The following is a 26550-nucleotide window of genomic DNA, read 5'->3' as shown; positions in this document are numbered from 1 at the left end:
CTTCAACTAAATAATTTAATCTTACCAGAATACATCCAGTTAAAAAAAAAATCAGTATAATTCAGTTTCAGATATGGTCATTGGTTTCAGGTTTACTATTGTACATCTGATTTTTATTACTTTCTTTTACATTAACGTTCTGACACTAATACTCAATTTTTTTTTTATCTCCTGAACAGATATTACAATTGACTTTTAGCAGAAAGTCTTGCACTACCTAGGAGTAAATGGATTCAGAAATACAATGATCATGTAAACAGCAATTCTCCTACAAGCATGACCAAAGTGTTTGTTTATCACAGATAAAACACTACTACAATATTTATCAAAAGAGACGGATGTTATCAATTATTTTTACTCTATGATAATCCTACAGTGAAAATACCTGAATATCTTAAAGTTTTATGTTTAAAAAATTCACAAAAAAATCAAGAGTGTTTATACACAAAGATGATATCCTCATCAGTTCCAAAGCTCTTCCTTGCTAATTCAAATGCTTCAAATGGCATACTACATACTCCTATAATAAACAAATAATGTATTAACTACAAAATATTATATAAATTAAAAAGATAACATTTAACATATTGTATAACTTTTAACATACCGAGTCATCTACCACCATCTACTAGGTGGTAGATGACTCTATCAAACAGTTCAACACCACTTTGCTTATTGGAACCCATGTTTAGTGTCTAGAGAAAAGCTCCAGCAAACCCCCTTCCATCATGCAGCATGATTGAAGCCTTTTGAGGTTATGAAGGACATCATTCCAAGATCCAATCTTCCTTACATTTTGAGGGTACAGTTCTAAAATGGTGTTCCTAGGCTGGCTGCTAGAGTCTACCAGACCGATCCTATTGGTAACTTTCTAGGAGGCATCCGGATCAGCTAGTATATAATCTCACTGCCACTACCCTGCCAGATAGTGACTAGAGAGAGTCCGAGTAGTGGGTATGTTGGGGGGGGGGCATTGTCAAGGGGCTGATTATATTCCTACCATTTGTAAGCCATATCCAAAAATTTCATTACTTCATAAGCATGTTACTTTTCTTACTACTGAATACACCATGTATTTCAAACTAATAGAACAAACTTATCTGCAAAAAGATCTAAACCCCACCAACCTTTTCTCATTCATTTCACAAATATACACGGTCTCAGTTCTAATCTCAATGATGTCCATTTCCACTTACAGTCTAGTAAACTCCATGTACTTTTTCTGACAGAATCCCAGTTATCGGTTGATTCAACCACTGCTCATCTCAGTTGCCAAATTATTTGCTTTATGATTCCTTTTGATTCAGAGGTGGTACTTGTGCATATGTCCATTCTGATATTCCCTGTCAGAGAATTAGTAATTCGATCTGAAATCTCTTTTCGATCTCTGGCTTAAAATCTTTCTACCTAATTCTATAAAATTCATCTGTTGCCTCTATTGTTCTCCCACTCCACTAATCACATGGAACTCTGACTTCCTATCTTTGAAACTTGACTTTCTCCCGTCTGACTTTCCTAACAGCAAGGTAATTTGTCTAAGTGATTTTAATATTCACAACTCGCTGGCTTCGATTTTTCTAGCCACATGGATCCCTGAGTCAGATGCTGAGGATTTTTCAATTACTAATGACATCACACAGATTATTTACTTGCTAGCAAAATACCTCACGATCCTAATCACACACCAAACATTCCTGATCTTTTTTGTTATGTACACACTTAAGTTAAGGTGAGTGGTCCTCTAGGCACCTCAGATGACAACTTGGTGATAGTCTTTTCTCCAATAGAGCCTTTCTCTCATGGCCATTTCAAATTAGAGAAAGGCACTATTGGAGATCTTTTTTTCTAGTTTGGCATTACAAGAATGCAAAATGGGATGATCTGCGAGATTTCTTTTCCTTGGTTGGACTATTTTAAATCTTCTGATGTCAACATTTGCTCAGATCATGTAAGTGAAATTATTCTTGTAGGAATGGAATCCTTTATATATATATATATATATATATATACACCAATGCTCTCAACAATTGTAGAGCAGCTATTAATCAGTCCAAATGGTAGTTGAGCATTCTGGTCTCTTGGCAAATGCTATTGGCTGCAACTTTTGCCAATCTCTCTTTCCACCTGTCAAAACCAGATGGTTCAATATGCCACTTTAGCCAAAGATAAAGATGATCTGATAGCATCCTACTTTTCTTCCAACTCTTGTATTGATAACCTTGGTAAGCCACCTCCTACCATTCCCCGTACACTGCTTTCAAAGCCTCCTGTTCTCTTCCATCAAAAGGACTTGGAACAATCTTGATGCTAAGAGGTCCTGATGTTATTTTTACACTTGTTTTCAAAACCTCTGCTCTTGAACTTACTATTGTTCTGTGTTGCCTTTTTTCACTTTCTTAATCTAAAGGTGTTTAGATTAAGAAAGTGAAAAATTTTCACCTCTGCTTGGAAATTTGCTCATATCCAGGTCCTAAAAAAGGGTGACAAATCCCTCCCATTGCATTTACTTCTACTCTTTCTAAAGTAATGCAGAAATCAGTTAACTACCAACTCAAACTATCTAGAGGCCTTCCATCTGATCATGATCGCCAGTATGGATTCTGTCAGTGTCGATCCTCTGGTGGTATATGTCTGTATATGTTACCTATCTATGGACAAATTCAATGGAAAAGTTTGGTGAAACTCAAGCAGTTACTCTTGACATTCAAATGCTTTTGATCAAGGTTGGCATTAAGATCTTCTAAATACGCTTCCATCTTATGGTTTGCCAATTGTTTTTTTGTAATTGGGTATCCAGTTTTCCCTCTGACTACTCACTGCAGGTGATGGCTCTCTGTCTAAACTTTTCCATTAATGCTCATGTTCCCAAATGTTCATTTATTTCTCCCACTCTTTTCTTCTTGTATATTAATGAACTTCTTCCATTGACCAGAAATCCTACCCACAGTTTTGTTGCTGATGATAGCACATTGCATTCTACCTTCCCCTGCACAAAAAGATTCAACTTCTTGAATATCCACTACCAATTCCTTAAATGCTGATCTCCAGGTGGGGCAAAGATAACTTAGTTGATTTCCTGACTTCTATTTCTATGCTTATCTTTGATGACACTCTGATTTCCAGGTAAGATCATATATCTCTATTGGGGATTACTGTTATTTCTAATTTCTCTTTGCACAAGTACATTACAAATATTACTTCCTCTGCATCTAAAAAACAGGATTTATTCTCTTTTGCTCTCAGAGTTACTTTTCTTCCAAACAGCTGTTCACTCTGTCCTACCATTTAATATTGTTCCCACATCTGGTATGGTGACTCCAAAACCTCTCTCGGGCTTCTAGACTCCATTCAAAAGGGTCAGTTAGGTCAATTAATAACCTATCTCTAAAAAGTCTCTCCACTCTGTCTCATAGATTTTGTTCCTGCTGCATGCCTTTTTTATAGATACTTCTATGGGCACTGTTCTGAATTGGCTTTTATAACTCTTGCTCTCTCTTCCAAAGCAGCCTGAACACGTGCCACAAAACCAATCAACAACCTTTTACTGTCCAACTTCAAAACTCACAGAACCTTATTTATTCATTCAACTTCTGTTTTCTGGAACAACCGTCCTTCATGTGTATTTCTTGAAAATTACAATTTACAGAAGTTCCAGCCTAATGTCAACAAGTAGTTTCTTTCATTTTTTCAACCCATGCATGGTACTAAGTACTACAGGTTCTAATACTTCGTTTTTGGGGTATTCATATAAAAAAAAAATATATATATATATATTGATTCAGTCTAGAGAATATCAGACCAAACATGTATCTTTCACCTTAGTGCATAATACTATTGTACTCTCATTCAATGATTCAATCTATTCTTTCAATATTTTTTTTTATGAAATTCAAATATTTTCATTAATCTTTATTTGGATATTTCCTAATTTTTGTCTTTTAATTTAAAAGTAATGGAAAATGAATTACTTAAATGTAAATAACACTAGTAAAACAAGATTTGTTGAAGTGAATTTTATTGTATAAAAATTATTTACATAAAATAAGTTAAACTCCTGCATAATAGAACTATTTAATAATAGCAACATTTCTGGATTCCTTATTAGATCCTGTCATCAGGCCTAATCAGGAAAGATTTGGCTTTACTAACTTTATAGGCCTTCTGCCCTTTAAAATAACAAATAGCTGACAAATCTTTTAGGATTAGGCCTGATGACAGGATTCAATAAGGAATCCAGATATATCTCCAATTATTAACTTCCCACTGCTATTATGCAGTCTGATATATGCCACTTTTTAAAACTTTTTTTTTGTAAAAAATCAAATCTTTTGTACCTTTGCCCAGCAGTATTTTCTACCAAGCATGGTATTTTCCAATATACTATGAATTACGAGACAATTTTTCTGTTTGGCATTTAACAGATGCCAGGAGAGCCAAAGCATCTATCTTTTGTCTAGACTCCTGCGTGGCATCCATAACATGTCAGCAACAGGTGCTTAATCCTGCCACAGAGATTTGGTTTCTGCAGCTAAATGTGGACAGTTGACAGAAAACACAGATATTGAGTTGCATGAAATCTAATTGTTAAAGGAAAAAGATGTTAAGAATGTAATTTTTTAACAAATCATGTGGTCAAGTTTTAAAGAGTTAATTCCTAGTTTAAAGGTTTGTATCTTCTGCTGAATTCATAGAGTTCATCATATTACAACTTCTGTTTTTCACTCATGGTTGAGCGATGATGACAAAACTCATTGTCAACAACCAGCAGCATATTAGGCTGGAACATTTAGTTTTTGGGAGTAGAGATTTTTTTATTTTTAGTTAAATGGAAACATATTTAGATATTTTTGTTCATGAAAGTTGCTTTGCTTTAGTTCTTATTAGTATACTTTGTGATACCATTTATGATATGCATTTAAAAAAAAAAATACTTTGTAACTTAAGTGGCCACACAAGTTGATTTTGACACCACAAAACCCCTTCCGACATTTATAACATGGCCATGTTTGAATGATGCATAAAACCTAAATTATGAATGTAATGATAAAATTTCACACGCACACATTCACTATTTCAAATTTTTGGTATCTTACAGCACGTGTAAAAGTTTCTCATTAACAACACTATGAAAATAAAATACAGTACTATATTTTTGTAGTTTCTTTTTAAATTTTCTTATCCTAAATGGTATTTCTTTATTTTATTATAAACAATGAACAGAAAGCTTAAAAAAAAAAAAAAAAAAAAAAACAACTGTGTACTATAAAAATAAAACATTATACGTTTTTTTAAATGGGGGAAAAAAAACCCCACTTTCATTACATTCCCAAATGTTTCAGCCAAAAGCTCTATTGATCTCCATGTTATAAAGCTGCTAAATTTTGTCTGAAAAAAAAAAAACATGTCACCATTTAGATGATAGTGCTGCAACTCATGCCCAAACGGAACAAATATGCTAGTGTGATGTCAGTGAGATACCTTTTTAGCAAATTGAAAATGCTGTTTTATTAATTATGATCTGTTAAAGTAAATTACAAAATATTAAATAGAGAAAAACCAGTAATGTTTTTATTGTATTTTTTAGAATTTAAGGCCAGTCCCCCACCCCCCAATTGAAACACATACTCATGTGGCATTTGCCAAATGACACACAAATGAATTATATTTTTGCTAGTTTGCATTTTGTTTCATGGAAGCCAGCAAAATTAGATCTTGCTGTGCCTTACAGACACCACATATGGGGCTTGAGTACAAGAAACAGATTCTTTTGCTTACCTAGCACCCATTAAATGTTAAACGAAAAAATTGATTTTTTGCATAGATAGGTTTAAGGCATATATAATTAAGAAATAAAGTTAACAGTTCTTGTAATTCATAGTATATCAAACCTAAAAACAAAAAATACTGCATAACCATTTAGAGAATACTGCTGGGGTAAGTACATGGGAATATTTGATTTTATTTCCAAATTTAAAAAAAAAAAAAAAAAAAAACACACCCATCACATTCATGTAAGCAGAGAAGGGATAAATTTATATTTACTGAGATATTAAGAAAAAGCACCTGTTTTTCCTCAGTTTTGAGGAAGAGCTATATTCTCAAACTGTCAATGTAAATGGCCAGGTCATTTCTTCACAAAAAAATTCCAATACACCCCCATTTGTTTTCAGTCTCATCTTAGCAGCAAAAGGAAGAAGAGGTTACTGATTTTCTCCAGTAATTTATCAATGGTATCAAGAAGCAATTGGAAAGCATAATTAAAAAATTCTATATAAAACTGGTGAGGCCTACTTTCAACATAATGAAGTCTTATGCAGCAATGAATACACACTGGTTTAGTTATGTCTGAAACTCATTACTTGGAATGCTATGTCAAGTGCACTACCATGCCTCAACCTGCTATTACACCTATTGTGAAGGAATCCAGGTCTTTTTCTTGTTCCACTTGTCATTAAGTGTGGATACTTTTTATATTCTCCTTTTAACAAGTACTGCCATCTACTTAACATGATACTTTTAGTGTGAGGTGTCCCAGTACGTTTAGAGGACAGTGAATGCTAATTGTATGCGCAATTAACAATACAATTTTTAATGAAACCTTTGCTTTCTCTAATTTAATTGTTTCTCAAATTTTACAAAATGCAATGTTTGTAAATAACAAACAGAAGGGAAAAAAATGAATTGTGAAAATAAAATTTAGCAACTCACTGTATCATGTTGAAAACAGTGCATTGCACAACAATTTATGAAGATCTCACTCATGCAAGAAGTAGTTAGAGAAAAGCATATTAACTGAGCTGTCTTACTAATAAAACAAAAACATAATTCACTATATTACATCAATAAATTATTTAATATTAATATCACAACAAAATGCAAATCCAATATGTCTGAGGAGAGAAAGTTTTGGTTTGGAACTGAGATTGGAATTGAAGACTAGAAAAATAGAGAGAGAGGAGGAACAGGAGAAATCTAGTGGTTCAGAAAAACAATCTTCCAACCTTACTTGCTTGGAAGTTCATCTGGAAGGAGGCATTCAGGACAATCTGTGATACACAAAGTGGTCTTAGCAAACTCTTAATTAATGGTATGAATTTTGGCTTGATTCTAGAAACTAGATGGGGAATCTGACATCAATAAATCAATGTCAACTGCCTTGAATTATGAATTCAAGGCAGTTGACACAGCCATTAAATAATCTACTGAACATTGCAAGATTTGCTTTAATAACAGTTCTTTAGGGTTGAATGTTGTTGCTTAAGTGGTTATATAATAAATGAATAAATTAAATACCATATTCATAATCGCAGTAGTTAATTTTAAAGAAAATTAATTACTGCCATTACACACTAGAATTAAAGAAAGGCTACTGTCATTAAATATGGACATTAATTATGAACTTAAATATGTTCTAACAATTTACAAGGGACTCTTCATTAACTGTGGAATATATGTTCTTTCTGAAAAGTACCACATTTGGCAAAACTGCAGTTGGCAATACTAAGGTCTTATAAAAAAAAGAGGGTGGGGGGAAATAATTAAGACAGTACAATATATATATCTTACTGTCAAATAGCATTTACTTTGATGATGAAAAGCGTGACACTTAATACTGATACATGCAGTACTCCCACCTCTTGGCAAAAAGAGCAAGGATCCCATACAAACTTGGAAAGACCAATTGGCTAAAAAGTTTTTTAATAAACACAGGAAGATGTCCTCTAAGACAGATGCTATACAAATCTTTTAAGATGGCAAATCTCCAAGTTCTGTCATTGCTTTCTCCAGATGTTTTAGGAAAGCATTGCAGATGGATGTTTCCAGTCTAATAAAATGGTCCAGAGTGTACCGGTTCCTTCAGAAGCTGCACTGGATGATAGAGAGAAGGGCAATTGATTCTAAACACCATATTAAATGAAAATTAACTATTCTCTCTAGGATTCTGCACAGACACACTGGGCAAAAGGTCAGAGCAATAGGATGATAACTAGTAGGGATTTCAGGATCCTTTCCTGGATTGGCAAATGTAAGAATGATTGCCTTGTGGCAGGCATCCAGGAAACTGCTCTTCAGTAAAGATTCTGTTATATAGAAGGAGCAGGTGATCCACAGAGTCTGGTGAAAGATGGTTAACCATTTCATAATGGATGCCATCTGGTTCAACAACACTTGCCCTAGAAAAGATGAGAGCTCTTTTCAGTTCCGGTATAGTGAATGGCCTGTTGTAGGAATAAAGGTGATTTGATGTGAAATTAAGTGCCTGTTTTTCAATTTTATGTTTCGGTACCAGAAACTCTCGGGAATACAAAGATGTCGCAGAGAATGTTTCCCCAAGAGAATTAGCTATTGCAGTTGGGTCACAAGTAGGGCACCCATTATAATCTAGGATTGAGGAAGTGCAGGATGTGTATTTTCCCTTCATTTTCCATATTTTATCCCAGACCAATTGAGAAATTGATGATGTGAGATGGATCCATGATTTGTTTCGACTCTGACAGCAAATAGCCTGCTTTGGCTCATGCACCTTTAAAAGCTATAAGGTTGGCTGTGGTAGGATATCGTTGCAATATCCCTCATGCTTTGTTTTGAGCCTTTTTTCTGTGCATGTGGAGATGGGAGAAATCCCAGGTGCCATCTGACACAAACATACCTGTTTGTGTCAGATGGCACCTGGTTTGTGTTTGTGTCAGATGGCACCACTGTGCATTCCACGGTGGTTTGGAAAAAGGTGGAAACTGGGTAGATATTTTCAGAATGGCATTTGCAGCTGCTTGGACGATATTTTCTATGATGTATGTGACTGCAGTGATGTCAAATTCTGCCAGACATTGGAAGGCATTCCAGTCAGCTTGATCAATCTTCCACCACGGTAACCTAAAAGGAAGACAGTCTCTCACTGTGTAAGCAGGTTATCACAGGGAGGCGATCACTTCCATATGAGTTCTCCTCCACTTCCCAAGTGAGTGAAGGGAGTAGAGAAGGGGAACAGATAGAAAGATAAATGGCAGAAAACGTACGGGTAGGCTTGTGGAAAGTGTTAGTTCCCACATTTAGAAGGGAAAGGTCATTGTCATTGAGCATATGCTCTGACTCATCCCCTTCCATTAATACTAGCAATACCCCACAGGGTATAATGTCCATTAAAATCTCCAAGAAATAAGAAAGGGGGAGGCAGCTGCATTACAAGATCATCAAGGTCTTTCTGGATGATGTCAGCCCCAGGTGGCAAATAAATAGAGCAGATGGTTATCAAAAATCCCACTGTAAGGCAAATTACAACAGCCTCTATGCTGGTTGTACATAGAAAAGGCTGAAAGACCATCTGCAATTCTATCCTTATGAAAAATTGCAATGTTATGTATGGCAGGATCATCATTTGCCTTTAGGTAAGTCTCCTGCATTGAAAAGCACACTGGTTCGTGCTTCTGCCGGAGGGTCTTGATGTCATTGGTATGTTGCTTGAATCCACGACAATTCCATCGTAGGAGTTTAGCCATTATTTTGGCTTGGTGGATCCATCAGGCAATTTCCGAGATGCTGAGGGCTTACTTTTGTCAGTCTTTGATTTATCTTTTTTTGGGTAAGTATGGACACTGTCCCGTGTCCATTTCCTTCTCCGCAAAGAGTTTCAAGACTGAATCATCTGGTACCTCCTTCTCCTCAACATCCACTTTTTCTTGGGAACTACGGGGTATTTCGGGCTGCGTCTTTTCTCCAGTAACTTCTTTCGGTACTGGTGGAGTATTAGGAGGTACGGATATAGGAGTGGCAGCTGATTAGTCATTCTGTGCACGTTTTTTTGAACTTACAAGGTAATGTGCGATGGGAGTGAATGACTCTTTTGGTGGAATGGTCATTTCGGTCTAAGTTCCAATGGAACATCTCTCCACTACCTTCTGTACATGGGTGGGTTTGCTTATATTTATAGGTTTCACTGCTTTCTTTGCCTCCTGATATATGTTCAGCTCTGCCTTAAGTCTGAATTTCTTTTACTTCTTTCCACCTCTGGCATGTTTGTGATTAAGCAGGGTGTTCTCCTCGGCAGTTAATGCAGGTGGGTTTTGTGGCTTTGCAGCTCATCAAGTGTATGCAAGGGCTTCACGACAGGCCATTTGTGAGCATCCATATTTCTGGCACTTAAAGCACCATAAAGGATTTGGTATGTATGGATGGACTGGACAGTTAATATAGCCAGCTTTGATTTAATTAGGAGACGTTGATGAATTAAATGTCAGTATGATGTTTCCCATCACATGGATATTTGTTTTACAGCTATCACTCCTTGGAGTTTTAAATCAGAACATATTTCCTCTTCAATCACATCCATAAGATCCCATTCCGCGATGACACCACAGGATGAGTTCAACGTTTTGTGAGGGGTAACAGTGATGGACATTACCCCTATAGATATCGCTTGGAGGAGCTGTTCTGAATGTCACTTGTGGTCTGTACAGGATGTTGCCTGATTGAAGCCGTTTTGACAGATTTAGAAGAGCCTGCTAACCCTTCTGGATAAAGAAAGGTGACATTTTTTTGGAGTGAATTATCAGGAACAAGGTGTTGGACCTAATATAATCTCAGTTTGTCTCTTTGCAGAAGTGACATTATTGAGGTCAATAGTCAAGTTTTCAGATAGGGATTGGGTTGGGGCCCCAGAAGAAATATATTTATGAGGATTTAATATTGGTTCAGTGCCCTGGCTCCTCACCCACCACGGAGCCCAAAGAGATGCCCACTACCCAGACACCATACCTGCACTGCTGCTAGCCCAAATCCTGTCCCTCAGACCATGAGGGTAGGGGCATGGCATTTACATGGTTGACCCTTGCAGGCAAGCCCACTAGGCGATTGATCCTACCTGGGCCCCTCAACCACCAGGATCCTCCTTCCGAATTTCCACAGTCACTGGCAAACACACAGGATTCCATTGATTTTAGCAGAACCTAGGCTGTGAGATCCCAGTGATGCTAATCTAGAAGCCCAGCAGTGTGTCACTGGGGGGTCCCCTCACCATGAACAAGTGCCAACGTCAAGGGGACTGCATTTTCTAAATGAAAATATTGGTAAACAGAACAAACAATCTCTCACTACTTGAGTAAATCACAAATGGTTATTTTGTGGACAAATACAGTGCATGCAGCTTATTGTGATCACAGATAAGGTTATTCTTTGTATAATGTTTCCACTTTTCTGAAGTCTTGATCAGATTGTATACATATAAAAAAATGATGTTTACTGTAATTAGCATTTTAGCTTCTATTATCACTTTTTTGCCTCAAGTTTTTTATGCAAGTGCAGTGGAAGTGATTACATAACATCCCAATTTGATCTTAAACTCCGACACACCTACTGCTTCATACAGTTTGTATTGTTTAAGGTATTTTTATTCCATGAAAGTACTGTACCTGCACTCCTACCAATCACTTTTTTTTTTAATACTTGATTTTAATATTTTCTTTATTTGTTTTTATGGTTTTACAGAAACAAGTTTCATGTAAAATCAATAAAAAAAAAAAAAAAGTTTTTTATTGATGATTTTCTTGAAGAAAAAAAAAAAAAGTGGACAGTCAAAATATCTTATATTGCTTGATTTCAATGTTTTCTTTCTGCCCACTTCTTTATGTACATATTTCTGTTCTGAATCAATAAACAGTGCTGAACAGCTGCATTATTGTTTCTTTGTTTATTGTTATCAATGATTTGTGTACCGAAGTGATCATGATAAGCAGCATCCAATGTAGATGATTGCCCTTCCACCTGAAATAGCTATCTGGGAGGCAGTGGCAGATTTAGGTGGTCTGGGGGGCCTCTGGTGCTGTTGCACAACGCAGGCTCTGTGCAATCTCCCCCCCACCCAAGACCTTGTCCTGGAGCAACCACACCAGTTCACCTCAGTAAATCTGAACTTGTTGGTCATACACTGCAAGGAAGCCAGAGGCTTTTGCTGTATCAGTACAAAAAACAAAAAAAAAAAGTGTTTCCCAGTTATTGTACTTGCTTCTCTAACAAGCTGTCAAACCTCAACTACCCACAGAGACAGTTTATTCCAATGATTAAAAAACTTGCTGCATAAAGGATCATCATCATCATCAGCCATTTTCAATTCACTGCAGGATGAAGGCCTCTTCAGCAACTTTCCAGTTCCTTCTGTTTTGAGCACTGGCCATCCATTTACTACCCACAAACTCGTGAATTTCATCTATCCATCTCCACCTTTCTCTTCTAGGTTTTCTTCTAGCTCCTCTTGGGTACCATTCTGTTATTTTCTTAGTCCATCTGTCATCATGTCTCCGAGCTATGTGTCCTGCCCAAGACCATTTTAGTTCTTTAGTTTTGATAAGAATGTCCTTTACTTGAGTTTGCTGCCTAATCAATGTGTTTCTCTTCTTATCTAACAGTCTGATTCCCAATATAATTCGTTCCATCCTTCGCTGTGTAGTTCTCAGCTTCTCTTCCATTCTTTTGGTGAGTGCCCAAGTTTCACTATATTTCCTGAATACTATCCATCCAAAATTTATTCTTCTCTTGACTTCCAGCCATTTATCATTATTACAGCTAATAACTTGTCCCAGATAAGTATATGACTCCACCTTTTCAATTACTGCTCCTTCAATCATTATTTCCCTTTCTGTGGCATACTTGTTCATCATTACTTTTGTTTTAGCCATATTCATCTTTAATCCAAAATCCTTACTAACTGTGCATAACTGATTAAGATTTTCCTCTTAATTCTTTGGGATCGTGGCTTATGACCACAATGTCATCTGCGAATCGTAAATGGTTTAGGTACTCTCCGTTCACATTGACTCCTTTCTGCGACCAGTCTAATCTTCTGAAAGCTTCCTCAAGGGCAGCAGCAAACAGCTTCGGAGATATTGTGTCTCCTTGTCAAATTCCTTTCTCAATTTTAAATTTCCTTCTCTAGTCTAATAAAGGAGGTAGCACTCTCATATATTTTCTTCAAAATCATAATATACGGGGTATCTATGACTTGTCTTTCCAGTGCCTGAAATACTGCCTTATGCTGTATGGTGTCAAATACCAGGCATAATGGTGTTTTATATTCATTTGCTTTCTCCATTAGCTGTGATATTACGTGAAGGTGATCCATAGTTGAGAATCCTGTCTTAAAGCCAGCTTGCTCTTTCGATTGATTCTCATCAAGTATTCTTTCTAATCTGTTAGTAATGACCCTTGTGAACAACTTGTAGATGTGGGATAACAAGCTAACTAGTCTATAATTTCTAATTTCTGATTTATCTCCTTTCTTAAGGAGCAAAACTATGATTGCATTATTCCACTGCTTAGGCGTCACACCTTTTCTAATGCACTTTGTGAAGAGCCTTGCCAGTTTTCTGATTCTTCATTTTCTTCGATGCATGTTCTACCTCATCAGGAAGAATATTGGGTATGTCGTATGTGTTGCTACTTTGCAATCCATCTTCCCCACTGCTGGCATCATTCCACTGCTCCTTGTATAATTCTCTATAGTAGTCTTCTGCTATTTGAATTATGCCTTCTCTGCTGTTTATAAGTACACCATCACTATTCTTCAGTTTCAGTATCACTTGTCTTTCTGTATTACTGCTCATGGCTGCTGATTTAAATCCTTTGTTTTCCCTTAATGCTTGTTCTACTTTTCTTGTGTTAAATCTTCTTATGTCCTCTCTGAGTCTCTTTCTAATGGCTTTGCATAACTCAGTATACTCAATTTTCTCCCTGTCAGTGTTTTTCTTGCTTTTCATTTGTCGTCTTCAGTTCATCATGACAAGTGTTTCTTGACTAATTTTTTCTTCTTTGGATTTCTTTTTCCCTATAGGTTTCTTGGGCTTAAACACTTTCAGAAAGTTGTAATATTCCTCGTCAATATCTTGGTCCTGAGTAGTCTGCAGAAGCTCAAACTTGTTCTTAAGTTCCAGTACATACTGCTTTTTCTCCTCTTCTGTTATCTCAAAGACCTTTGTATTATTTACTCAAGTCAGTTTTTTCCTTTCCTACATCTATATCAAGTGTACATTTACCATTCTGTGATCACTTCCAACATTTACCTTATTCAGGACAGTAACATCATTCACAATATATCTTCTGTTAGTGAGGATGAAGTCGAATCCATTTGGACTCTTCCATGTCCACTTTCTGTTCACCCTTTTCTTGAAAAAAAAGTGTTCATTACTGACAGTCCTTGAGATTCTGCAAATTCCACAAGTCTTTCACCTCTTTCATTTCTTTCACCAATTTCAAAATTTCCTATAGTTCCCGTTTCTGCGCTGTTTTGTCTTTTTCCAACCTTAGCATTGAAGTCCCCCATAATAATAGTGTAGTGGGTTTTCTGCTCATCTAGAAGACTCAATTTTGGTGTATATTTCTTCAATCTCTTCATCATCATGGCTCGATGTTGGTGCATAAATCATTATAATCTTTAGCTTGTACCTCTTAGAAATCTTGAGTATTAGTCTTGACACTCTTGGTGATGTACTTTTGAATTCCAAAATGTTGTTTTTAAAATCTTTATGGACCAGAAAGCCAACTCCACCTTCACTCCTTTCACTGTTTACATTGGTGTACAGCAGATTTCCACTTGATAAACTTATAAGTGATTCATTTCTTCTTCTTGTTTCAGCCAAACCGATGATATTCCAATTCACATTTTCTAATTCCTTTTCCAGCTCTAATATCCTGTCTTCACCAATGAGTGATCTTACGTTATAACAGGCCAAGTTCAGTTTCCATGCATGGCAGCCTGGTCGTACCCAGAGATTCTTAGCACCCTCTGCTTCTCTCGCTGCCGTAAGAGGGACAGTGAAAGCTGCTGGGGACTGAGGGCCATTTGTTTTGCATTGCTGTTATATGCTGGAGGATTTGGTCTTTTCTTCTTCACGCTGACCAGTCTTCTTGAAGAGAACCACTCTACACGTTCGTTGCCACCTAAGTGACGTAACAGGGCTTATCATCGAGAAGGTGTGCATGAGTGGATTTTAGGGAGGCAGGCCAACCGGACTTCTCCTAAATCTTCTGTAATAGTGAATCCATCAGTGTTTTAGGCTGAGTGTCTGATAACACACAGGATACCTGTTCCCCTCTAAGCATAAAGGATAACTTAATACAATTCAGTCCATAATTCTTGCAGAAAATGAACTGCTGAAAGAATTATGAGCATCGCTTTATACCTTGAAAATTCACCTTCATTTATTTTGCTACTATCTCCTCTCAGAGTCTTATAAACCCCAATCTTAAACTCCTCTAAAGTAAGCTCTTGCAGCCCACATATTCAAAGTTTCTCCTTATGGGCACCATTTTTCCAATCTCACTATGGGTATTGCCCATCTTTTAACCTAAAGAAGCTGTTTCTTTTAACTGTGGTTCCATACCTGGTTATTCCTGATACAGCCTCTCCATTTCCTTATACAGTGGAAATGTCATCTTCCTAACTCCACAAGCAACTGTCTGACAAATAAATGACAGGACAACACGGACCCTCCTTGCTACTTGTCTGCACTACTTATTAGTATTATAATGTCTTGGCAACTCACTAGATAGTTTTATAATGCGAGGTTAATACTATTATATTAAGACTCTTAATCAACAGGCCATTTCTCATAAATGCAGCTACTTGTATAGTTTTTGAAGCTTTTTGCACAGCCCTGTTTATAATAACAAAGCTGAAAGGGATTGATGAAAACAGTTATAAAAGTACCTTCAACAAAACAGATGAATATAGTAAAGTGTAAAATAAATCGATAGCAAAATGCACATGTGAAGTAAACATATGACATGTTCAAATTCACTCATTTTTAAATCAATTAATAATTCATATAAATTTATTTTTTCTTTCCTCCATACTGTGTAATTAAATCTTCAAGAAAATCCATTTTATCTGGTACACCATTCTTGGCATATATATGCCTCATAACATCAAAATACTTTCTACTACTGTATAGCCCCAGGGGCTCACATCTGGTGAGTATGGGCTTGGCACACCCAGGGTCCTGAACTGGATATCAATCATTCTTCTCTTTCTTGGTGATTCCTTTCTACTTCTCTCTCTCTCTCTGGGTAACTCAGAATTTTTTTTTTTTTTTTTTTGCTAGTGCATCATAAGCCTCAGGCTTCCTTGCACCTTATGGCTAATAATAATAATATTAATATCTAAACACAAGACAGCTTCTGCAGCTGAAATATCATTTTCTATGAACTGTGTAATCCATCTTTATTATCACATCTGTTAATGTGTTGCTTCACAACGAGAAGTCATCTGCACTACAAAAGTCCTTCAAGGTAGTACCACTAATGGTTGGGGGGGGCTTCATCCCACAGCTCTTCTATATCTACATCAAGGGTTATTTCTTTGTAACTGCAGCTTTCCAAAACACAATTTTTCAAAAGTAAAGGGTGTCCAGAAAGTCTTGTTGCACCTATGTAAATGTTACTCCAGTGTTCTGTACTTAGGAAAGTATATAGTGGAAAATGAATTTTAGTACATACATAACAATATAGCCTGGTACTAGTTTATAGATACTTATAAACAAGTTAATTGTGTATCCAATGCATCTATATACAAACAATCATTCTCATTTCACATCTACTACACATTTGAATGATGTCCAGCAAAGAATAATTAGAGTTAGTAACTACTAATCACTAGGCCTGACTGTATGATGTTTAGGTGAACTGTCCCCTCCCCCAATTTATAGATTTATATTTTTCACATCAAATATAGAAATAAAAATATATATTTATATTTTTTCACATCAAATAAATACTGACAAAAGATACTATAATAATGTTACTTTCAAAAACTTGTAGCAAAATTACATTTATAATGCAAGTGGATGCACTGCTAAGCTGATGAGACAGTGGTCTACAAATAAAAAAATCAGTTTTTATTTCAATACTTGATTTTCCATAATTCTACAATGCACATTTCAAAACTAACGTACACCTTGCTTATTTTTGAGTTTAGGCCATGTGTTGTCTGGACCTTTTTGCTAATGTCAGACTACTATAATTTGATGTTAAAATTGGACTATGTATTATTTTTTAGATTTTACAATTTATAAATTTAAATTTTGCCCAATAAACTGCTTTTTTCTCAATGGGAAAGTTGTTCTCTGTTTAGTCTAAAACATCATATGTGCACTTCTTAAATGACAAACTGAGTGACTTCAAAGTGTGTTTAGCTGTGTCAAACAGCATGTGTCGTGGCTCCTCTTGAAAATAATGACAAAAAAGATAAAATGCAAAAGAATTATTTTTAAAAAATTCTGTACAGTAAAATTTTTGGGGTGGAAAGTAGCAATTCCATGAAATGGAAGTTTAAGGGGGGGGGAATGGCAATAATGAATTCATTATCAGAAAAGAAGAAAAAAAAAAAAACAGATAAATGACAATGAGAATGAATATTTTGGTGGTTTTCAATTTTGACTATTTGTTATCAAAGATCAGTAATGTTCAAAACATTACATGGCTGGTGCTATTTCCACAAGCTAAAAATAATGATGTAACTAATAAAACAGCAGACACAAATAATTTGCAACATTCCACATAAAGAATGGCACATCATATAATAATTAAATGATAATAATTTAAAGGCAGTGTAGTTGGAAAGCAAATGTAAACCACAGTATGAAATAAAGAGGTAATGTCTCATTTAAATGTGGGGTTGTCTGTTTCAAAGACCCAAGAAGCAGCACACTCTGGAAAGTATTCCATAGCATTTTTCCTTTATGACATCCCAAGTTGTACAGTAGGGATGCATGACTCCCCAGTGACTGTCTGCTTGTGTTCCAAGTAGTGAATATACAAAATTCCCTCAGCATCCCAAAACACGATGGCCATAATCTTGCCAGCTGAAAGTTGTGTCCAAAATTTTTTGGGTGGGGGGAAACCCTTGTGCTTCCATTGCATTCATTCTTGCTTGGTCTCAGGATGCCAGTGATGAACCCATGTTTCATCACCATAACAATTCTGGATATGTCATATTCCATAGAGATTTGGGACACCTTTAAATGTCTGTTATTCAGCAGAAGGATTTCTACAGCTTGCCACATTTCTGGAGTGGTTGCTGTCACAGGCCTTCCTGTGACATGGATCATTTTTGATTGTCTCTCTACCTCACTTGAATTGTTTTGACCAGAATTTCACCTGATACTATGAAGGTGCAATGTTGCCATACACAACCACCATCCTTTCATGAATGGTCTTTGGCCCATTTCCTTCTTTACAGAAGTCTGCTGTGAGAAACTTCATGACTGAATGATGCTCCAATTCCAGCAAATCCATAATTTTATACAGGCATCTTCCTTCTTTCTGTTACAGCAGCAATAGCAGGTTCAAAATTAGTATGATTCAAGTTGAGATATGTTGGAACATGATAAATCATTAATCATTGAAATATAACTATGGGAAGAACTTTAGGTAGATAATTTATTGAACATCCCTTGTATATAAATTGAAATTCATTAGAAGTACAATTTCTTGGTATCTATTAAGGCTTCCGTAGCCAAGTGGTCAGGAGCGGGAGTGCAGCAGCACATGGTCTTTAAGTAAATAGGGGTTCAAGCCCGACTGCTAAATATGGTTGATCTGACAACCCACACTGAACAAGCATGGCAGATTATGGTCCATTTCCCTTAACATAATTCATTGAGGACACTTCCATCCGCAGTGGATTGATAATGGCTTCAGTTTACCTTCTTTTTTTCCCCTTTATTCACATGCACATTTGTAGAACTGTGTGAGATGGTATTACTATATGGAGAATACTTCCAAAATGCTAGAGCAGCATCAAGATTTTCCAAGAGACATCCTCAGAAGCTGCAATTATCACCTAGCATGATTATGTGTGGCATGAATCGCTTTATGCTAACCAGAAATGTAAGGCATACAAAACAATATTGATGTGTATAGAAATTGGAATGTTTATGAGAAAGATCTGGTCTTTTTCCTATCATTCAACTAGCTGTTATTGTTATTTGGTTTTTAGAAGCATTAGCAACTAAGGCCATATTGTGCCGGGATATGCGGTGGTAATTCCCTGACCTTTTCGCATCCTCCGTATTTGGTGGTGACGGGCTCGAACCCCGGTCTAATCAAGAACCGTGTGCTCATTCAACTAGCAGTGTCTGGGAAGCTTCTTCTGTATGTGGGATCAAGCACGAATGTGTGCACGCACACAGATTTGGAGGAGTCTTCAAAAGGAGCTGTATTCCCTATCATTTGATTTTCACCTTCCTTTTGTATCCCTATCACCATGAGCAAACAAGGGTTTGCATGAAGGTGAAGATACAAAATGCTTGGCATTTGGTAATTTTCTGAACCAAAATAGAAGAAAATCCCAGTTTCCTCAGCAATATCCTGTGGACTGACATGGTCACCTTCACTCAAAACAGCTTCACCAAAGGAAGGAACAGTTCCTGTTACTGAGTTCCTATCTGTCAAAACCTCTCTCTCTGGTGAGATGGTCTCTTAATGAATGGTGTAGCACGTGGGGAGATGAAGTTGTCAGCCCAGTTTTCTTGATGACACACTGACTAGGGTGAAATACATTGCCCTATGATTAAAGATGTCTATGCGCTCCGGATTCATTCTACTCAAATTACAGTTGCTCAGAGCGAAACGGATACAAAAGTATAGATTGTAATAGGTTTAATAACAGGAAATATACATATATTAGATTAGATACATAAAGCTTTCGGTTATCTAGTTAACCTTCTTCAGTTGATATGAAATGACAGAATGGAGGTGTGTACTGCCAATCTGGTACGTGAAGCGCGTGGCTAATTGTTTTAGGTTGAAGCCTGTGGTTGTGATGTATGTGGACGTGGCCAGCACTTATCAATGGACAGGATCGTTGCTTCGGTGATAGGGTGGACTTGACAACCACTGTTCCTGTTCACTGAGGTATTGGAGCATTTGATGTTTAACGATTCCAACCAGGCGCGCCGCAGATAATGGCAGGACTTATCCACAATCACGACATCGCGGTGTGGGTCTATGTCGTGGTGGGTTGCCCAGACGTGCTTGGCGATAGCTGAGTGCTCCACATCCGCTAAGCAGATCGCTCTTTTGTGTTTGGAAAGGCGTTTTTCGAGCCGTATCCTAGTTTCTCCGAAGTAGCAGCTAGTGCAGTCACGGCAAGAGATGCGGTAGACCAATCCGCTTTGTAGTAGGGTGGGGACAGATGTTTTCACTTTGGAGGTGGGGGATCGTAATTTCCTGCCTGGGAGTTGCACACACTTTATCCCATGTGATTTTAAGATTCTACAGACCTGTTGTGATGGGTTTGGGTAGTATGGGATAAAGGCGCTCGTGGTTGACTCACCACCTTGGATGTTTCTGTTGGTCGCGTGCCTGTAGGTCACACCTGTCAAGGGTATTGATGGGATAGCCACACCTCGTAAGGTCTGCCTTGACTTTAGTGATTTCTATGCGCCTCTCATTTACAGAGCTAGAGTGTGTCCAGGCACGAGTTAGTAAGGTTCGTGCAGTGGCAAGAAGATGGCTACGCGTGTGTGTGTGCTGATCAGAAGTTGGTAAATTGGCCAGCACACATAGGTTTACGATGGACTGTTGTCTTCAAGCATGTGCCCTCGTGCCGGACAAGGGTGTCTAAGTATGGTATGGTGTTGTTCGATTCTAGCTTGATCATGAATTTTATGAAAGGTGACAGAGAGTTGAGGTGGGCTAAGATTCAGTAACCTGAATTTCTGGGGATAACTACGAACACATCGTCCACGTAGTGACACCAAAAGGCAATGGGATCTGGTACGTCTGTAAATGCAACGACCCTCTAACTCCTCCATCGCGATGTTTGCCGTGACCGAACTAACTGGGGAACCCATGGCTGTGCCATGTACCTGCTGGTAAATGGAGTCGTTAAACATGATTGCACCGCCTGTTAAGCACAGTCTGAGGGTGGTGGAGATATCGTCTGGTGTTAGTTTGGTTCTGCTGCCAAGGGTTTCGTCATTATCTAAGAGTTGTTTTGCACACGTGATGGCAAGTTCTACAGGGATGGAGGTAAAAAGTGAAACTACATCAAATGATGCCATAACCTGATCTTGTGAGATGGATATAGTACAGATCCTTTCTATGAACTCACTACTGTTGGAGACGGTGTTGGTGGTCTTGCCTACTAGGGGAGAAAGGAGCCTTGAGACAAACTTAGATAATTCGTAACTCGGTGAGCCACAACAGGATGCAATGGGTCTTAGTGGTGTGCCTTCTTTGTGTACTTTTGGTAGTCTGTAAAATTGTGGGATCTGGCAACCGGAGGCACGGAGGTGATTATGTGTTGATTCTGTTATTTTCTTTTGTTTGAGCCAGCTGTTGACGAGGATGGTCACTCTTGACTCCCATCGTTCCAAGGCTTTGATGGGGGGAACGGTTAAGGGCTTGTAAATAGAAGTATCCCACAAGAGCAGCAAGGCTTTTGTCTCATAATCTGCGTGGTTCATTATGACTGTTCGACGTCCTTTGTCCGCCGGTAGGATGACGATGGATGAAACCCATTTCGGTGTCTTAAGGGCAGAAATTTTGTTTGTGGCTGAGATTGGAAGAAGCGGGGCGAGCATGGTGTAGAACTGCTGCAGTTTTTAGGCGAATTGCGTTTGCCACATCTTCAGGGAAGTGTGTTAAACACGCTTCTACGCCTAAGGCAATATCAGTGATCGGTGGGTTTCTTGGGAGAACAGCAAATTTCATACCCAGAGTCAATAGGTCTATTTGTTCTGTAGATAATTGTTTGTTGCTCAGGTTCAATACAAAATCTGTGCAACCTGCGGAAGGGGTATTATGCTGATGACGAAATTGATGGGATTCATTAATTAAAGCATTGAACTTACGTTTTTGACGTGCACAATAGCATTGATATGAAACTGTCATTTCATATCAACTGAAGAAGGTTAACTAGATAACCGAAAGCTTTATGTATCTAATCTAATATATGTATATTTCCTGTTATTAAACCTGTTACCATCTATACTTTTGTATCCATTTCGCTCTGAGTAACTGTAATTTTAATACATTGCCCTATCATTAATATCTGGATACCCTTCTACCGATAACTGGTCACATCCTACCCAAGCACACGTCAGACAACTATAAATATGCTTGTAGGCATTTGAGGAGACAGTAGTATTATTGTGAATGCAAGATGCTGCTATTGATAGGCATAGTTAGCAGACTTCTAGTGTAGAATGATAATAGTGTGCACATAAGAAATCAGTACATGACATTTCAATGGGGTTTTCCAGGTTGTTTCATGAAACTGTCAATGAAACAACTTGGATACCTCAGAAACTTAACATGACAGGAGAGCCTTGCAAAGAATCGTCTGCTTGTTATGCAGGTTGATTGTTGCAACACACGGGTCCCCAGTGAGACAATTGGAACACGTCAGCACCAATAAGAGTACATGGGTTGCTGCATGCTCCATCCACAAACCATTAATCATACAGACTAATGCCATACACAGTCTAACTTGGCATTCTTGGACTGTAGACAAAAAGAAATTTGTGCATTGAAGTGATGAGCCATGGTACATGGACTATCAGTCTGATGGTCATGCCTGGGTGTATCATCTTGACTGAATTGGCTGGAGGCACTATGATAGTCTGTGGCTGTTTTATTATTATCATTATTATTATTATTAGCCATATGGTGCAAGGAAGCCTGAGGCTTTTGCTGCACCAGCCAAGAAAAAAAAAAAAAATCCTGAGTTACCGAGAGAGAGAAGGGAATCACCAAGGAAGAGAAGAATGATGATATCCAGCTCGAAATGCTGGGTGTGCCAAGCCCATACTCACCAGATGTGAGCCTCTGGGGTTATTTATTTATTTTTTTTTTTCGTGGTTTGGCCTGAGTCAATTTGTTGTATTGGGCAATACCATTAATGTTGAAGTCTATCTAGATGTCCTGGACAATAATGCATTACCTACATTGTGGCAGCACATTGGGAAGGTCCATACTTGTATCAGTAGGACAATGTTCCATGTAATATTGCTTAGACCGTGATGGACTGGTTTGAGGATTTGAGTGTCGGAAAGTTTGGCTGGCCAATCCGGAGCCCTGACCTCAATCACTACAGGGAACTTCTGGGATGGATTGAATCAACGAGCATGTGTGTATGTGGAGAGACAGCCCACAAAACAGCTGAATTGGTTACTGCTTTGAAGGCAGAATGACAGAAAATATTGGAGGATATTTACAAAAAAAAAAAAAAAACTGGTGGAGAGTGACACTGAAACTAGATATGCAATATACCCACTATTATATTGCTACAATTTTGTGTGTTGGGATACCATTGCACATGTTATTAGTTTTCCTGTAAATAAAGGTTATTTGTAGAAATACAAATAACCAGAAATACAAGTCCAGATATTAATAGTAAGGTAAGGTAATATATTATGAATTACTTCACATTAATTTATTTAACTGGTTAAAAAGTTCCATAAACCAGGAAGCTTGACAATATCTTTGATTCTAGTGCAATGGCATCCCACTATACAAAATTGTAGCAAAACAATAGTGGGTATATTGCATATTTAAAAGGCCAGTGTATATGATATGAGGGGGAGATGTCTTGGCCACCATGTTCTCCCTATCTCACCCCTTCAAACTTTTTTTCTAAACAACTTTTTTCTTTTGGGGTTTTGTTAAAGGAAAAGTGTAAAATACCCATCAACAATTCAGACTATCTCGAAAGAAAGAAAGAATGCATGCACCGAAATTAATAGTGTTATTCTAAAGAATGCTCATTCTAATTTATTACATAGGTTGAAGGTTTTGTGACAAAGGGATGCCACGTCGAGTTTATGAATATTTAAAGCACATATTGGCTCTCTTTTAATAATCTCTATAGACTGCTGCCTACAGTCTCTTATATAAACAAGATATAAATTATTTGAATTATTTGTTATATCTATGTATTATGTTAATAACAGATAGATATGACAAACATAAAAAAAAGTAAAGTGCAGCCATTATCAACCCACTGCAGGATGGAAGCCTCCTCAACAATTCATGCTGAGGGAAATGGACCATAAGCCGCCACGCTGGTCCAGTGCGGGTTGGCAGATCGACCGTATTCAGCAGTCAGGGGCTTGAACCCCGGTCTACTCAAAGAGCGTGTGCTACTGCACTCCCGCTCCTGCCCACTCGGCTACGGAGGCCGTTTTTGACAAACATATCTATTGTCAAATATGTGACAATAGATCTGTTTTGTTAATAAGATTAAAATTATTTGAATCTGCTGCTGTCATCATTAGTTACACTATTGTAATTAATAACAACATCAGCAGTATGGTTGCTACTGCTATTCCCACAAATTAATAACCTTCAATTTGTGGAAATAGGAGTAGTAACCATACAATGTTGTTGAACATTATTGATAAGTGATCTTAGAATGGCCAAATTTTGTACTGAAATATTCATTCATGTTTTTTTTTTTTTTACCTTAAATTTCTATTTCATGAAATTTCTGCTTTCCACTCTAGAATTCTTTTAAAATAATTCTTTTGAATGTTATTTCTTTTACCATTATTTGCAAGAGGAGGTGCAACACAACTGTCCTTGTACAACTAGATATTCAGCACAACTAAATGTGCTTGTTGAAAAGCAACCATCACATACAACTGTTGTGTTTGCCTGTTTTTTGCCTTCAAATAAAATCAGCTTACGTTTGTTTCAGAAGTACACTGATATTTTTTTAGACTAAACCGAGGATGGAGAATTACTTTCTCACTGAGAAAAAAGCATTTGTTTAGTCAGAATTTAAATTTAGGAATAGAATTTTTAAAATCTAAATGGTAATATCTTCCAATTTAAACATCAAATTCAACATGACAAAAAGAGGTCTGGAAGACAAACAGCCTAAACCAAAAATAACGAAGATAGGCCCAGTTTATTTTAACTGAAATGCCCAGTATGTTTCAACAAATTGGAATCTCTCTCAATTTTAAAAATGCTCTTTCCCATACCAGGTTGTATATATTATATAGATAGATTCAAGCTTTTTAAAGGCACTATTTTTTTCATATAAATCTTCCCTTGTTGTAGTAGTAGTGGCATGTGATGTAAGAAAGCAAATGTATGAGCTTATGCAGCATCAGCCAAAATAAAAAAAAAAAATAAAAAAAAAATTACAAAACAATCCCCTCTAAATATTTGTTCAGTTCCTCCTTAAATTTATTTAACCTATCAACTTCCACAATGACAGATAGAAGTTTGTCCAGCAATTAATCACCCACTGGCTAAAGGCAAATTTCTGCACATCTATTCTACATCTGCCCTTCCTCAATTTCAATTTATGCCCCCTTAGGCTCGTAATCTGAACAAGTGGAAGAATCCCATCAGAATTCAGCGTGCTCAACCCATTCAAGGCCTTATACACCTCAATCAGATCACCTCGCAGGTGCCTAGTCTCCAGGTGCTGCAATTTGCAGAACTTAAGCCTCTCCGGGTAAGAGGATCCCTTCGTTCCCCTCACCAATCTTAGTTATTACAAAATCATTAAGCACCCTGTCACAATTTGATAACCTTGTGGCATTTTCCAACCTTAATAACTCGTGTGAATGTAGATGTAAAATATTCATTCAGTTTGTTTGCTATTTGAGCAGGATCATCAACAGTCGAACCATCGATATCAAGTGGACCAATCAGATTCATCCCTTTCCTTTTAGAGTTTATATCTGAGCAATGCAGACAGGCTGCCAGGGCAGCCTGTCTGCATTGCTCAGATATAAACTCTAATTTTGTCAATGATATATAGGAATTTTGCTAGCAGTCAAAAGGAGGTGATTGTCCCTCTGTATAAGGCAGTGGTCAGGCCACGCCTTGAGTACTGCGTGCAGGTCTGGAGGCCTCATTTTAGGAAGGATGTAGATTTTCTTGAGCATGTACAGAGAACGGCATTATATAAGTAAAGAAATTCTTGCTGTTTTTCTTAGCATCCTTTGCCAAAGATTTCTCATAATCTGTCTTCGCCTGCCTAACCTTCTTTGTGACTTGATTACAGACTAGCTTATATATATATCATAGGCTTCTGTATCACCTGATAATTTATATGCATCCCATGCATTTTTCTTTTCTGCCACGAGTCTCATTAGTTCATTTGACAACCATTTAGGCCTAAACCTTGAACAATATTTCTTAATAGGTATGAAACATTTATTAGCTTCCATTATTAATTCCTTGAATGCTTCCCACTTAGAATTTGCTGTTGGTAACATCATCACTTGGTCCCACTGTACAGAATTTAAAAACTGTTGTTCCATGCATAGTGTGCAGGTAAGCTACTTCTTCAGTTATATGAAAAGATTTATTAAATTTGTATTTGATTTCTCAAATACAAATTTAATAAATTAATCTGTATTTACAATGTTTATGCCTGGTGGAAAAAAATTTTAAATATTTTACTTTTTCTTTAATCTGACTTAAGTCTTCATCAATATATATAGTATGGTTTTTGTTCCAGGATACACTTTTTTTATGAGTTTCCATCACACAAAGATCTGTTTTATAGGCTGCTAAAATGTTAATTGCCATAAGAGA

General features: G+C 37.2%; 1 protein-coding gene across 5 annotated transcripts in view; it reads right to left on the bottom strand.

The window, feature by feature from the left end:
* Positions 1-204: 204 nt before the first annotated feature.
* The window catches only part of LOC150085990 (protein GUCD1), a 272649-nt gene continuing 246303 nt past the window's right edge, over positions 205-26550 (bottom strand). For 2 of the 5 annotated variants that reach the window (XM_090373638.1, XM_090373640.1), the window contains one exon: positions 207-520. In XM_090373638.1, the coding sequence (XP_090229764.1) occupies positions 429-520 (92 nt within the window). In that variant the 3' untranslated portion in view covers positions 207-428. Of the gene's footprint in view, positions 521-16838; positions 16859-26550 lie in introns of those variants that run through there. The other 3 variants (XM_090373639.1, XR_016546950.1, XR_016546949.1) reach the window with 3 other exon arrangements.

The sequence above is a fragment of the Mastigoproctus giganteus genome, chromosome 5 (genome assembly GCF_048544385.1).
Source record: "Mastigoproctus giganteus isolate SK-2022 chromosome 5, ASM4854438v1, whole genome shotgun sequence".
Classification (NCBI taxonomy): Eukaryota; Metazoa; Arthropoda; class Arachnida; order Uropygi; family Thelyphonidae; genus Mastigoproctus; species Mastigoproctus giganteus.
The sequence above is the reverse complement of the archived record's forward strand: the minus strand, read 5'-3'. Positions and strand labels throughout refer to the sequence as shown.